General features: G+C 42.7%; 1 protein-coding gene across 1 annotated transcript; it reads left to right on the top strand.

Annotated features, from left to right (window-relative positions):
- Window positions 1-9,818: 9,818 nt before the first annotated feature.
- Window positions 9,819-11,159, top strand: LOC113430516 (uncharacterized). Its single transcript, XM_026692957.2, has one exon. It carries the CDS (start codon window positions 9,833-9,835, stop codon window positions 10,778-10,780), a length of 948 nt encoding a protein of 315 aa, XP_026548742.2. The 5' UTR covers window positions 9,819-9,832; the 3' UTR covers window positions 10,781-11,159.
- Window positions 11,160-15,168: the final 4,009 nt, after the last annotated feature.

The raw sequence follows: 15,168 nt of genomic DNA, 5'->3' as shown, positions 1-15,168 counted from the left end.
TGATTTTTCTCTCTCTCTCTTTGCTTTCCCGTCACAATGATTTTTAAACTTAGTATAGATTCCTATATCTCCAGTCACTTCTTCCCGAACCAACTGAGGATTTTGAAAAATGTCAACAGAACAGCAGCAACAAAAACAAACTCCTTTCCTCCCTCTGGACCAAGCAAGTTGACGGCAGGGTTGGTTCCAGAGATAGCATCTCAGAAAGGACACGATGGAGAATCTCTGCCTTCTGCTGAACAAGGGGATGTGGTCCCAGAAGATCTAAAAGGGAGCCACCAAAGGAAAGAGTGGACCTCTGAGTGTTCAGCCGCTGAGATACCAGTCTCAAAAGATACATCTGGAGCCAAGCATGGTTCCTTGACCAGAAAGGAGAAGGAACATCTAACCTCAGTGGATCAACATTGCAGAGAACCTACAACTTTGTCTCAAGTCCCAAACAAGGAGACCTTCAAGTCAGGCCAGCCTCCATTTCCAGTTAGAGAAGCTGAAGAACATCCAAACACCCAACCACCCGCTCTTGGAGAACAGAAGCAACAGCAGAAGAAGCAAACCAATCAATGGCTCCCCAAGTAAATCCCTGATAGATGAGGCCAATCGGATCTGCTATACCCTATCTCCATCTCAGAGCAATTGTCCTTCTTTGGGGTGGTTTCCCACCTTGTTCAGTTGACCAACCCTCTTTCTACTTTGTTCTATTTTGACAACGTTTCTTTTCCTTGACTAACATCAATGTCTTCAGGATGAGTCACAATTTGGTTTGATGTTGTTGAGAACCCCAACCCAACTCATTGTTTTGTTGGGATGGTTCAAAGATTGGGATTCCTTCTCTCTGACAACGTTCAACCCTAGATAATGGTCCTTGATTGCCCTCTGCTGACGTGACAAGGAACACCTAATCCTCACAGTTCAAACACAGTTCAGGTGCTTCATGCTAACTAGTGATGGCTTCCTGATTATGTTGGATTATCATCACTGGAAGTTTTCATGAAGAGATGCCATCTGTCAGAAATGATGTAGGGTCTCCTGCTTGGGCGGGGAGTTGGACTAGGTGACCTACAAGATTTCTTCCAACTCTTGTTAATCCCTTAATCCAGGGGGTCTTCAAACTTGGCAAGTTTAAGACTTGTGGACTTCAACTCCCAGAATTCCTGAGCTAACATGACTGGAGGAGGAGGGATTCTGGGAGTTGAAGTCCACAAGTCTTAAAGCTGTCGAGTTTGAAGACCCCCTGGAATAGGGTAACTCTCATATTTCCATAGGCTCCTCCCCTTCTCCCACGACATAATGAGTTCAGTACAAGAAAGAACTTTCTGGAAGTCTGACGTTTACAGACCTGGTGTTCTTCTTCTGCCCCCTACTGGTGAGAGACGGAACCATTCCAGCTCAAAAATCTCATTAATTCGTAGTTAATGAGGATTCAGGTTTTTCCAGACCCCAAACCTTCCTTGCTGTTGAAGAGAAATGCCTCAAATCCGGACCCACCATTGATATTGTTCCCTCAAACTCATCTGGGAGTTAAAATAACATCCGTCTTGGCTACCCTAACGTTCTTGACCGTGGTTTTTCTCCTTTGGCATCATGTCATCTCTGGTTGAATATACCCGCCTATATTTATCATTTCCTTATTATTTAGTCTCTCGCAAGGGAAAAAAAAGGGGAATATGGAGGGGGAACCCCAGTATATGCCAAACTCTTTCGTGGGCATCTTCTGTGCAAGAATCACACAACGATCCCAGAACACGAAATCTTTTTTTGTTTTTGTTTTGCTGTGTCAGCAGATCCCAGTCTGGGCTGTCCGTGACAGACAAGCTGCGATGCAATCTTTTCATCCAATTAAGCCGGCGTGATTAGAGAATTTAGTCAGCCAAGGAATCCTAAACAAATATTAATTTGTAAATTGAGTAATTGACAACTCCGAGTCAGCCTGTCTCTTGTAAATTCACGTCAGATCGTTTAGTGGCTCCTTTTGAAACTTAAGGTGACCTGTTGTGTTGTTTAATTTTCCACAACTGGCTGGGCTCGGTTTCACCATCGCCAGCGTTTCTGTTGTTCTTTTATTACTGCTACTGTTTCAAAGCTGCCTGGTTTCATATTTTAAAAAAAATTGTGAAATGGTGGGCACTTCTTGGTTGCATGTGATACTCTGCGTTCTCTTCTTTTCTTTCCTCCTTTTTCCTTTTTAATTTTTTTAAAATTGTATTGTTTGCAACAACTAAACCATTAACTTTCATATTATTGATACATATTATTGCTTTTTGGTTCTATTCATTCTGTCTATTTTTATCCCGACCTTCCCTTCTTTTTTGTAACCACTGATAAAACTTATTCCACATTTCATAGTATGCTGATTCCTCCTTATTTTTCAATTCCAGAGTTAATCTATCCAATTCTGCACAAGCCATCATTTTTTTTTATTATTTCTCTTTCTGGTGGTATGGTTTCATTTTTTCCAATATTGCACGTATATCATTCTCTCCGCTGTCAAAACATATATTATTAAATATGCTATATCTTTCCCATACCCTTCTATCATCAGTCCCAAGAGAAATAATTCTGGTTTAAACGGAATATGCTCTCCCACCATTTGTTCCATCCAAGTCTGTATCAATCTCCAATATTTTTTTTTTTTTTTGCATATTTACATGCCCACCACATGTGGTGGAATGTATCTGATAAATCCTTACATTTCCAGCATTCTGGAGATAGATTTTTATACATTTTGGCAATCTTTTCTTTTAGAAGGACAAATCCAATTCTTATGCTTGCGGGACACAAGGTAGACACCAACACCGAGCTGCTGGGATGGATTTCCTGCTTCATTTGACTGCACAATGGTCTGTTGGCTTTCTAGTGAGCACGTCTAATGAATTGTATGAGGCTGATTTGCATGTTCTTCAGCATCACATGCTTTGTTTCAGCTGAGTTTGGACAGAGTCTTTTTTTTGTTTTGTTAATATCTTGTAATGGTATGTGAGAATGGCCTTGGGAGATGGGAGGGAAAGATGCTGACTAGGAATGGTTAGATAAGAGACAGCATAGTCCTCAGCTGCATAATGGGGTGGAGGAAAAAAGCTTCGAAATGACCGTCCCTAACTTCTCAGGTTATAAAAAGAGATAGTAGAAGACCTGTGCTTTGAGACCTGCAAGATTCTGTTAAGGTAGCCTTACGATAAAGCAGAATTAGCTTCTCCGGTTGCATTTCCTGTCTGTTTGGTCTGAGAAGGCTGACCTCATTCTTGCAGTCTTGCAATGCAAAATCTCTTTCCCTTGTCTCTCAAGGTCATTTTTCCATCTCCCTTTAATCCCTTGAGAGTAGTCAAATTATTATTATTATTTATGGCTGGTCGCACAGACTGGATCTGGCCTTTTCTGTCCACCTCTGGAGTCCTTTCCAAGGACCTGCGTTAGGCAGATTAGGGTATTTCATAGTGTTAAAGGTCTTGTCTCAGGATGTAAGCTTGTTTGAGCATAGCTGCCTTTCGCAATTGACCGATGGGGATTTTGTCAATGCTGACAATGTTCAAGGAGTGCTCCAGTTTTTTGGGGATTGCAGCTGGGGCACCTATTGGTACCATCTTTGCTTTCTTTTGCCACAGCAGTTTCTGCTGTTGTTTGTTATTATTATTATTATTATTATTATTACTATTATTATTATTATTATTATTATTATTGTTGTTGTTGTTCTTCTTCTTCTTCTTCTTCTTCTTCTTCTTCTTCTTCTTCTTCTTCTTCTTCTTCTTCTTCTTCTTCTTCTTCTTCTCCTTCTCCTTCTCCTTCTCCTTCTCCTTCTCCTTCTTCTTCTTCTTCTTCTTCTTCTTCTTCCCAGGTAATAAAATACCCAGGATTGATCTCTTTAGGTGATGGGCAAAATTATTAGCAAAATGGAATAGTTAAGCTGAAATGGATCTGATGGATTGTTTGGTCTTCTCCTCTTCTCCTACAGCACTTCTACCGGACACCAGGGGGTTGAAAAAGGTGGGGTGGATGTCATCATTTTAGCTTTGTAACCTGCCCCGCCCAACGTAAAAACCCCCCAAGAGGTATAACTTCTTTCTTTTAGAATTTTCCCAGAACAACAAAATAGGTTGAGTTGAGAAGTTCTTCAAGGAGCTTCAAGGATGAGCCTCCATCTCTGAAGTCCTAGTCCAACATCTTCTCCAGTGTCCCATGCTGGCTCTCTTGTATCGCTGGATGGAGCAATTCAGCAGCTCAGACTTAATTGCAAATTCAGCAATCCATGAATGTTTATCCTCTTCCAACCCAGGCGGTGAAATTGACGTGACTTTCTTCAAAGCAAAGGGCTTGGCCGGCTAGCTTCTAAATTACACCCATTGAGTTTTAATTCAGGGTTAGATCCCAATTATGATCACCACAATCTTGTTACTTTTCTTGCGGTATTCTTTTTATTAAAAAGGGAGGTGGAGGAGGACAAGGAGAAGGGAGTGACCTTGAGACTTATCAACCACCCTTTCATTCTCTCGAAATTGACACTTATTTCGGCGTAAGCCTCTCCGATCCTAGGCTTGGAACGAGATAATTTAAGGCTGGAGGGTTTTCCTTTTCTATCCCCCAAACCCCAGCAAGCTACAAGGATCCCTCTGAGGTTGGGTAGGAAAAACAACCACACAACGTCTGCGTTGGGCCCTCTTTGCAAAGTTGAAGACCCTACGCATGTGCCAAAGACAGACAGGGAGTTGTGTGTTGCTTTCTGCTGGCTTATCATGAAATATTGACCTTGTTGGTTTGCCGATAGGGCTTCGCTTGTTTGCAAGGGCCGTTTTTTTGGCATGCCGTGGCCCACGGACTGAGGTTTGGAGACCCCTGGACTAAACCCACCTAAAACTGCCTTCTCGGTTGTGTAAGATCCTTTGTCCGGCATTGTCCCCTTTATGTCTTTGTATCGTTCTTCTGTTTTATAACAAAGGAAGGAGGAGAGCAAGAAGGATGTGCATTGTAGCCATCACGGCTAATTAGTAGTTGGGATTGCAGAGTCAAGAGAAATTCCTCCAGATGGAAAGATTTCCTGAGGCTTCCCCAAAAATTTAATTAAAAAACACGATAGGATCACAAATACCTTGTTTGTGTATCCGAGACTATGTTGCACACAGTAGTAGTTACAAGAGGTGTGGGCCGCCTCTTTCCTTTCCTGAACTAAAAATCATTTTCTGGACTGAGACATTTGGAAACCAACTATTACTTCTTCTGCTTCCTGTTTCTGCTCCGTTCGCCTTTGGGCTCCTCCAACGTCCGACATTTGGCCTAACTTTCCAAACGAGAAGGGGGAAAAAAACAAACCACACCACATTTGCCAATAAGTTTTCTTGTCTTGCTTTCTTCTTTCATCACCGAGATTTCCTTCATAGCCTCTGGGTATGGTGAGAAAGGGACTCTGTTCATGCTCAGAGGCCAGCTCAGATCGTTTGTCCTGGCTGGGACGCAAAGTTGCATCTTCAAGTCCAAATCTTTGTGCAGGGCGATTCTTAGCCCAGTTTGCAAGCGGGACAGGAGCTTTGCATTTGGGATAAGTGAGGAAAATGAGATAATAACCGTCAACAATCCCTGACAAGGTTAAATCCAGCAAAAGGAGGAGGTGTTGTCCTTTTCTGCAACCTTGCAAATGCATTAATTACCAAGCAGGAAATTATTTGGGTAAAAAAAAAAATTAGAGATCTCTTTTCCAGCACGCCTTTGCCTTAACGTCATTTGTAGCCAAAACAGTGTTTAATGCATTCCTGCTTTTTCAAACCAGTTTGGAGGAAAAGAGAGAGAGAGAGAGAGAGAGAGAGAGAGAGAGAGAGAGAGAGAGAGAGAGAGAGAGAGAGAGAGAGAGAGAGAGAGAGAGAGAGAAAATAAAAATGAGCAAATACCCCCCAAACACTGAGCAAGTTAACTGACAAATCCACTGATTTATTTGAGAGTTTAAAAAAGGAGGTGTGGCTGCCATAATTTTTATTTTGCCTTTTTCCCCACATTCCTTTCAGGAAAAGGAGAAACTTCCAGTGGTTTTAAGTGTCCAATGACTATAGGTTTTTTTTTTCCTCACATGCCCTCCTCTATCAATTGCTAATTTTTGTAAACAACTGGATTGACATAATTTGGGGAAGGAGAGAAAGAAGGAAATTAAAAAGCTGGATATCTGTAGTTTGGCCAGAATAAAGTCAGAAATAAAAGATATGTTTTCTTGAGCATCTAAGGCATTTTTAAAAACTGTCTTTCCCCTTGGGCTTTGAATTTAAAAAAGGGAAGGGAAACAAGGAAGGAAGGAAGGAAAGAAGGGGGGAGAAACGTTGAAAGGAAGGGAGGAAGTTGAAAAGAAGGGAAGGGAGGGAAGAGAAGGAAGGAAGAAGGGAGGATGAAGGCAGGCAGGCAGGCAGGAAGGGAAGGAGGGAGGGAGGGAGGGAGGAAGTTGAAAGGAAGGGAGGGAAAAGAACAGAAGGAAGAAGAAAGGCAGGCAGGAAGGGAGGGAGGGAGGAAGTTGAAGGGAGGGAAGAGAAGAGAACGGAAGGAAGGAGGAAGGGAGAATGAAGGCAGGCAGGAAGGAGAGGGAATGGAGGAATGGAGGAAGATAGATGAAGGGAAGATAAAGAGAAAGGAAGGAGAAAAGGAAGGGAAGGAAGGAAGACAGAGGAGAAGGAAGGTGAAGGGAATTTCCTATTTATTCTTTGGGTATGTCGTGAAGAAGAAACAAGATTTTAGGAACACCCTCATTTGGTGACACAACTTTCCACTTTTTTTAAAAAAAAGAGTTTTCTCATTGAAAAAGTGGCGCATCTCTACGGTCTAAAATCACCACAACAACATCCTTGTTCCACTTCCATTTCCTCCACCGGCTGTGAGCCAGCGTCCCAAATTATTCCAGCCAAAGAAGACGTAAATCTCCAAGGCATTTCTCTCCCCCCTCCCCAACCCCCCCAAGTTAGATTATCCTTTCGGATTAGGGTATGTGTGTGTGTGTGTGGGGGGGTGGAATTTGGACCCTGCAGAGCAAACATCCGGCGGCTCCTGTTTCATTTAGACAAATTCCCCCCTTGCAGTTTTGCAGGGCAAAAAAAAAAAGAAAAGAAAAACAAAAGAGATTAACTCAACAGCCAACTGACGCATCCAAAAGGTGGCAGGCGGAGAGAATTTCCTTGGAAGATCGGAGCAAATTTTGGGGTGTCAGGATTGGCAGGTTGGCGGGGAGGTCCCTCCCAGCAGGGATGTTTCACGTCCCTGAGGGGGAAATGTTTAAACTGCTTAAAAATGCTCTTTGAGATCCCCGAGTCCTTCAGCAAAGGGATTTCCACCCATCTGGCATCAGGTAAGTCGGTTGCTCCCTGCAGGATCCTTGGCTGGGAGCAGAAAACTTGAGAAGCTAGCTTTCTACACCCAGGGAACCCTAGAAGCTTTCTTTCGCAGGGGGGTGACTGGAGAAAACCTTGAGCGGAGGGGTTGGACTAGATGACCTACAAGGCCCCTTCCAACTCTTCTGTTATTTAAAAAAAAAAACAAAAACCACGGGGTGCAAATGTTTTGATCTAATCTGTGGGGTTGACTTGTTTGAGGGGGGGGGCGGTTGAGGGTTGAAGCCCATTTTGGCTGGGTTCATTTTAATAAAATTGGCTGCATTTCATTTAAAACAAAATTAGTCGGGATAATGATGGAGCTGGAAATTGGGAGCTGAGCCAAAATGTTTTCATATATATTTATATATAAAATTTTCCTCTTGGCGTCTGGGCTTGCAAAATTGTATTTTTGCCTGCCTTCTTCCATCCGAGAAACAATTAGATGATATTTAGAGAGAACCTCTGCCAAAAAAGTTTTATAAAATCAGTGACGATTCAAAGAGACGTTGTGTGCACAGTTTCTTCCTCTGCATTACGGAGGTAGGTCTCGCTTAACGACCACAATGGGGAAACGAAAAAGCGGTCACTAAGTGAAACTGCAAAAGTGGTAATATTCTAGTTTGACTTATCCTTGGCTTTACAGATCTGGGAAGGTTCTCAACACGAGGACTGGCCCCCCCAAGTTACTTTTTTAAATCACTGTCATAACCAACAGTCACTAAACAAGGCAGTCGCTAAAAAGAGGACTAGCTGTCATTTTAGCATCTCTAACATTTTCAAGGATGCTGTTTCTGCACTGTGGAGAGAATAAGTCAGGACGGCATGGCAGTGGTTACTCCCCCTTGGCCAACCAAGGCCAGAAACGATGGGAAATGATGGGAAACCACATCAGTTGCCAGATGTGAACATCTGGAAATCCAGAAGCCCCGTTAACAAAGAATCCAGGTTCCTATCCCACATCTATTCCTTAGAACTCACAAGAGGGATCCATGGCTTTGATTCCCATTTCTCTCTCTCCCTCCCTCCCTCTCTCTCTCTCTCTCTCACTTCTTTTTCAGACCTGCTAACCTTGGTTACCTGTGGAACCTGTTTCAGCGAAATATGATCAAAAGGCTGTTTTTGATGCAGCCGTCTATTTAGGCTGGGTGCGTACAACCCTAAGAAATGAGGCTGAGCAGGCGTTTGTGGAGTTTGTAGTCAGTACCCTGGGGGGAAACCTGACCACAACGCAAAGGTGGGGTTTTGTTTTTTTCCTACATTACAGGTGACTTCCTTCGAAAGGATACGGATTTTGCTGCTGCTCTGGAACACATGGACCATGGAATTCGGGGTAACTCCTTGCACTTTACTCGGTGGTAAGTTGGAGGAGAGGGGAAAAAAGGGGGGAGCACTATATTGGAAAGGGAGACCCCTGAATTCTCTTCCAACTTGGCCTGTTCATTGTTAATCATTCATTCTTTCATTCTTTCATTCACCCATTCATCCATCCATCCATCCATTCATCCATTCATTCATCCATTAATTCACCCATTCATCCATCCATCATCCATCCATCCATCTATTCATGCACCCATTCATTCATCCATTCACCCATTTATTTATTCACCCATCCATTCATCCACCCACCCATTCATCCATCCATCTATTCATTCACCCATTCATTCATCCATCCATCCATCCATTCATCCATTCATTGTTCTGCCTCCACATTTTTAGGGATGGCTTTTTAAGATTTGCAACATGCTTTACAGGTGACACAACGGACTGGACAAAGGGAAGATGTATGAAAGAATATCCGAATCTCCTAAAAAACAAGTATTATTTTAAAATAAGGCTGGCATGCTACAAACCAGATAATCTACAAACCGTTTTTTTTTAAAAAAACAGGATACTTAAGCAGAGTGAGGCATTCTCTAACCCGAACCTTTTGTCCAGTCAGTTGTGTCATCTGCAAAGCACGTTGCAAATCTTTAAAAACCTATCCCTAAAAATGTGGAGGCAGAACAAAGATGGTTTGAATGAATGAATGAATGGTTATTGCTGTTGTATTGAATGACTCAATGAAATCAGAGGGCTGAAACTGAATGAAAGAATGAAGGAAATAATGAAATAATGAAAGAAAGAAAGAAAGAATGAATGGATGAATGAATGAATGAATGAATGAATGAATGAATGGTTATTGCTGATGTATTGAATGAATCCATGAAACCAAGGGGCTAAAAGTGAATGAATGAATGGATGGATGAATGAATGAAAGAATGAACAAATGAATGAAAGAATTTATTAAAGAAGTTATTGCTGATGTATTGACTGAATCAATGAAACCAGGGGGCTGAAAGTGAATGAACAAACGAATGAATGAATGAATCAATCGATGATTGAATGAAAGAATGAATGAATGAATAGTTATTACTGATGTACGTCAATGAAACCCAGGGGATGAAAGTTTAGGCATAAGCAGTTCCTCTTTTCGTCCTTATAGGCATCGCTACGCCCGAGAAAAGATGCCCTATTATGCCTATCATTGTAAGCCGATAGGCCCCCCGTTGCCAATGTTCGTTAAGAAAAGACTTCCGAGGTATGGATCCCAATTTGTCCCACTTTACGGGTCAAAGTTGATTTCCTCCAGAAACATCCCACTCTACAGACGGGGGATTTGGGTGACGCCATACTCAGTGGCCCATGTAGCTGGGTATCAACCCCGGACCATCCCTGTGGACTTCGACGCATGCCTGACCAAGTTCTCAAAACTGAGAATGACCGGGAATCTGGTGAGGTCCGATGTAGAGGACTACCCATACCAAATTCAGAGTACAGCTGGATACGACGGCACGACCAAAGGTCCACACGGCCCCATCCACAAGGGTTCTTTGCCTTGTGTGGTTCCTGAGCGTGTTCCTCGGATGACCAAAGGCCCCGTGCTTTATTCCTCCAGAGATCTTCACCCGGGCTTAACCCAGGTCCCACGTGTCTCCAGACGACCAACCTTCTACGCCTCTGAAGAGCCTCTGCTTTGCTCCAGTAAGGAAGAACTATCCCAGAGGACCAAAAAACTCAACACACAGTATCCATCCAAGGTCCCTCAAGGAAACCGAGGCAGAGATTCGGATCTCCCCCAGGTCGATGACCCGCTGCAACCTGAAGCAAAGATCTCCTCCCAACCCAGGGCCACCAAAGGTTCACGGGTCATCGCCACAAAGGTCCCACGCGCCAACTTCCTGACGCTCTCGCATTCGTTCATCAAGAGAGGGGCCCGTTCCTTTTTGACGAAAACCTCCCAAAATCATTTCTACAGAGGTTCGCGAGCTTCCCTGGTCAAACCTTCTCGGACCTCCTTGGTCAAAGGCTCCCAGCCCAGCCTTGCCCACACGGCCCCCAAAAACCTGTCCAAAACGGTGAAAATTTCAAGCACTGGGAAGAAATATTCCTCATCAGTCAACTGGCCATTTTGAGTTATTTTGTTCAGTTAAGAAAAAGAAACGCAGAGGATTTTTTCTCTCTGCAAAGAAACATTTGACATTTCCCCAAATCTCAATATACAAACCTGGAAGGCAGTTATCTTTTGATATTTGCACTTTCCAGAATTTTGTGACACAGTTTGTTGACTTTCTCCATTGCACATACTGGGAGAATAGGTGTGCAAACCTCCAGTGTAGGTGAGTGAGGGGGAAAAAGAGAGAAATTTCCCAAACCAACAGCGGTGACAAAAAAACTGCCAATCAAATCAACTTGTGTTTCCATGACATTTTGCAAGCAAACATCCGTTGAGGTTTATTTTGCAAATCAAATCCCATTCCTACATATTTTCCATTTGTACATTTATTCAACAGAAGCCTTGTGCGAGTGTGTAAAAAAATGTAAAATTGAGGGAATTAAAATTAGCCCAGTTTCCAAGCTTTTCAATGAATACAGGAACAATCGCCTAAAACTTATGAAGGAAAAGAAAAATCAGAAATGGAGAAAAGATATCTAATCATCTTCTTCTTCTTCTTCTTCTTCTTCTTCTTCTTCTTCTTCTTCTTCTTCTTCTTCTTCTTCTTCTTCTTCTTCTTCTTCTTCTTCTTCTTCTTCTTCTTCTTCTTCTTCTCCTCCTCCTCCTCCTCCTCCTCCTCCTCCTCCTCCTCCTCCTCCTCCTCCTCCTCCTCCTCCTCCTCCTCCTCCTCCTTCTCTTTTCCTGTTCATTTGACATCCCTTTACTTTAAACATATCTTTAATTCCCCACTTGTCCAAGCCTCCAAATATGGCAATGATTTATGATTATTATTATTTTTTACAAATAAAAACATTTGAGAAAACCGTGGCTGTAAAACTTGTGTGGTTTGTCATGTTCAGCATAAACATAAATCCTAACCCTAACCCAACCAACAAAGAAACAAGATTATCCAGCAACATTGAGTACAATTTATAAATAAACATAAATGAATCTCTCCACAACCACCACTGGATGGTGCTAATTTGGCATCAAGTTTTTTGGGATAGTTAAAATCAGCCACCTAGTGGCTGATGTTAGGAAGACATATAGGTTTATACTTCTGTTTTTAAATTAGGCTCCAGGATACTGGCTAAACTGGTTCAGGACAAATAGGGTATGAGAGATATTTTGCATTGCGCCGCTTTGCATATACTTTGGTTGCATAAGCAATGCCATCTAGTGGCTTGTTCAGTGAAACACTGCATAACCTTCATTTTTGAAGATGCAATAGCTAAGATTGACCACAGGAGGGCCCCCTTTAAAAACATTTTTTTTAGTATAGAATAATAGTAAAGGGTTCAAAATGTTACCCCGGAAAAAGAAGCATGAGGCCAGAGGTGGTGAATTCAGCAGGTTCTGAGCAGTTCTGGAGAACTGGTAGCAGAAATTTTGAGTAGTTCAGAGAACCGGCAAATCCCACCTCTGACTGGAGATTTTACACTATCTTTCCCCTGCCACGCCCACCAAGCCACGCCCACAGAACCAGAAGTAAAAAAAAATGGAATCCCACCACTGCATGACGCCTTTATACACTGCATCTGTTGTTCTTGACTCACATGGGATAAGAAAAACAAAGTTAATCTTTAAAAAAAAATAACTTTGGTTAAGCAGTGCCACCATGTGGCCATAACAAGGACTGCGAAGAAATGGAATTCTGTTCCAATGTTTGAATCGATTCTTGAGTTTAATTCAGATTGTATGGATAGCATGGTGGATAGCCCCATCGGGAGCCTCATCAACCACCTATGCCACAATAGCCACAGTGGTAATAACATCTGTGGCCACACCGCCATGGAAAAAAGACATCATAGTTGGACACCTGGGTGGAAAAAAGGCCTTCCTTCCTTCCTTCCTTCCTTCCTTCCTTCCTTCCTTCCTTCCTTCCTTCCTTCCTTCCTTCCTTCCTTCCTTCCTTCCTTCCTTCCTCCTCCTTTTAATTTCCCTCCTCCCTCCATCCCTTCCTCCTTCCCTTCCTTCCTTCCTTCCTTCCTCTCCATCTCCCCCTCTCTCCCTCCCTTCCATCCATCCATCCATCCATCAGTGCCTAAGATCTGTTTATCTTCTTCCTTCCTCCCTCCCTCCTTCTCTCCATCTCTCCTTCCTTCCTCCTCTCCATCTCTCCTTCCTCCCCCTCCTTCTCTCCTTCCTTCCTCCCTCCCTCTTCCCTTCCCTTCCCTTCCCTTCCTTCCTTCCTTCCTTCTTTCCTTCCTTCCTTCCTTCCTTCCTTCCTTCCTCTCCATTTCTCCTTCCTCCCTCCCTCTCTCCCTCCCACCCATCCATTCATCAGTGCCTAAGATCTGCTTATCTTCTTCCTCCCTCCCTCCTTCCCTCTGTCTCTCCTCCTTCCTTCCTTCCTTCCTTCCTTCCTTCCTTCCTTCCTTCCTTCCTCCTCCCTCCCTCCCTCCCTCCCTCCCTCCCTCCCTCCTTCCCTCTCTCCCTCTCCTTCCTTCCTTCCTTCCTTCCTTCCCTTCCTTCCCTCCTTCCCTCCATCTCTCTTCTCTCCCTCCATCTCCTTCCTTCCTTCCTTCCTTCCTTCCTTCCTTCCTTCCTTCCTTCCTTCCTTCCTTCCTTCCTCCCTCCCTCCCTCCCTCCCTCCCTCCTTCCTTCCTTCCTTCCTTCCTTCCTTCCTTCCTTCCTTCCTTCCTTCCTTCCTTCCTTCCTTCCTTCCTTCCTTCCTTTCCCCACCACAATTTCATTGCTTTAGCTTTTCACAATCCTTCTGCTGCAGCCACCTTGTGGACGTTTGCAAATTTGCAGAGCCCTTGAAAGCTCATTTTATTAAAAAAAAAAAAAAAATCTCTTGAAGACGATAGCATAGTGTACATTTTAATCTTCAGCCACATCAATCCATTCGTATTTAATAAGTTTTTAGCCAACTTTATCATCCATTCTTCCACTTGTTCTTCTTCAGTTTCAAAGTTCAACCGAAGTTTATACCTTTCAACAATTCCACGTTCCTAATTCTAATTCTAATTTGAACCCAATTCTATTTCACACTCATTGTTTTACAACCTTAATCCTTTTGCCTTCTGTAAATCTCCCTAGTCACTGAAAATAAGAAAACCAGGAGTAACTACTGTGTATCCCCGTCATCTGTTCTTCTCTTGACACAGTTTGACAAAATCCTACCTTTTCACGCTAAGTTAGCCATTTTCTCTTTGCCTATTACTTCTTGTCTACAAATCGTTTCTCTTGCTCATACGGCAATATTTTTGTCCCAAAAAACCAAAGCTTGGGTATCCGCCAATCAGTTTAAAAAACAACAACCCTATGTTCTTTTTTTCAGTCGACTCACCAGTTTTTTTAAAGGTAAGGAGAGATAAAAGCTTTAGAACTGTATGAATATTCATTGGGAAAAAAAACACCCCCCCTATTTTAGCATCTCGCTCCCTATCTTTCTACTGAGGGGGAAGACGTTCGTTTTGATGATTGAGATCTAATGAGAATCAAAGCATTAAAGGTTGGGGTGTAATTCAGGGCTTAATTAATGCATAGAGAAGAAACCCTGGCGATTTCCAGACAAGAAAAGAATGCAGTTTTCGGTGTGGAAACTATTTGCCATTAATCCTTCGGGAATGAGTTTTTAATTCGTCATAATTTACCGTCATTGCAATTAGTGGCAGAACAGGTGTCTGCATCGAGATAAATCTGTTTTACAGACTGCCTCCATTCGTGTGTGTGAATGTGTGTGTGTGTGTGCTCTTTTCTCAAAGAGCAAAAGGACCAAATTTCACAGCCTTTAATTGTGGTTTTCCTCAAGGGTTGGTTTACACATCAGGCTAAGATGTGGCTTCCATGAACCATGGTTTGGGGACCGTCTTTGGGGTGACGCCACAATTATCTTGTCAAATACAGTTTGCTAGGCACGAGGGTTGGTTGTGTAGAAAAAGACACAGGCATTTGAAACATATTTTTAAAAGAAAAAAAATAGCAACAAAAATCATATCTAAATGTTGTGTCTACCATATTACGCCATTCTCACAGTTCTCTTTAATAGCTAAGGTCATTTCTCTCTCCTGGTGGAAATCGCTGCTTGTTCTCTAACTCTAATTCTAAATTTATTTCTCTCTCCTGATGGAAATCATTGCTTGTCCTCCAATTCTAATTCTAAAGTTATTTCTCTCTCCTGATGCAAATCATTGCTTGTTCTCCAACTCTAGTTCTAAAGTTATTTCTCTCTCCTGATGTAAATCGGTGCTTGTTCTCTAATTCCTTCTTATTTGTATGATTTCGGTCTATGCTCTTCAGTCTACTCAGACGAATGGTTCTCAAGATACCACAGGGCTACCCATCCCACAGAAGGGTGTGACCTAGGAACTGATGGAGACGTTCAAAATCTAGGTTGCGGTTAGATCAGCCCGAATTCTG

This window comes from Notechis scutatus, chromosome 14 (genome assembly GCF_049901735.1).
Source record: "Notechis scutatus isolate UNSWTSFEM ecotype Mainland chromosome 14, rNotScu1.2, whole genome shotgun sequence".
NCBI lineage: Eukaryota > Metazoa > Chordata > Lepidosauria > Squamata > Elapidae > Notechis > Notechis scutatus.
The sequence above is the reverse complement of the archived record's forward strand: the minus strand, read 5'-3'. Positions and strand labels throughout refer to the sequence as shown.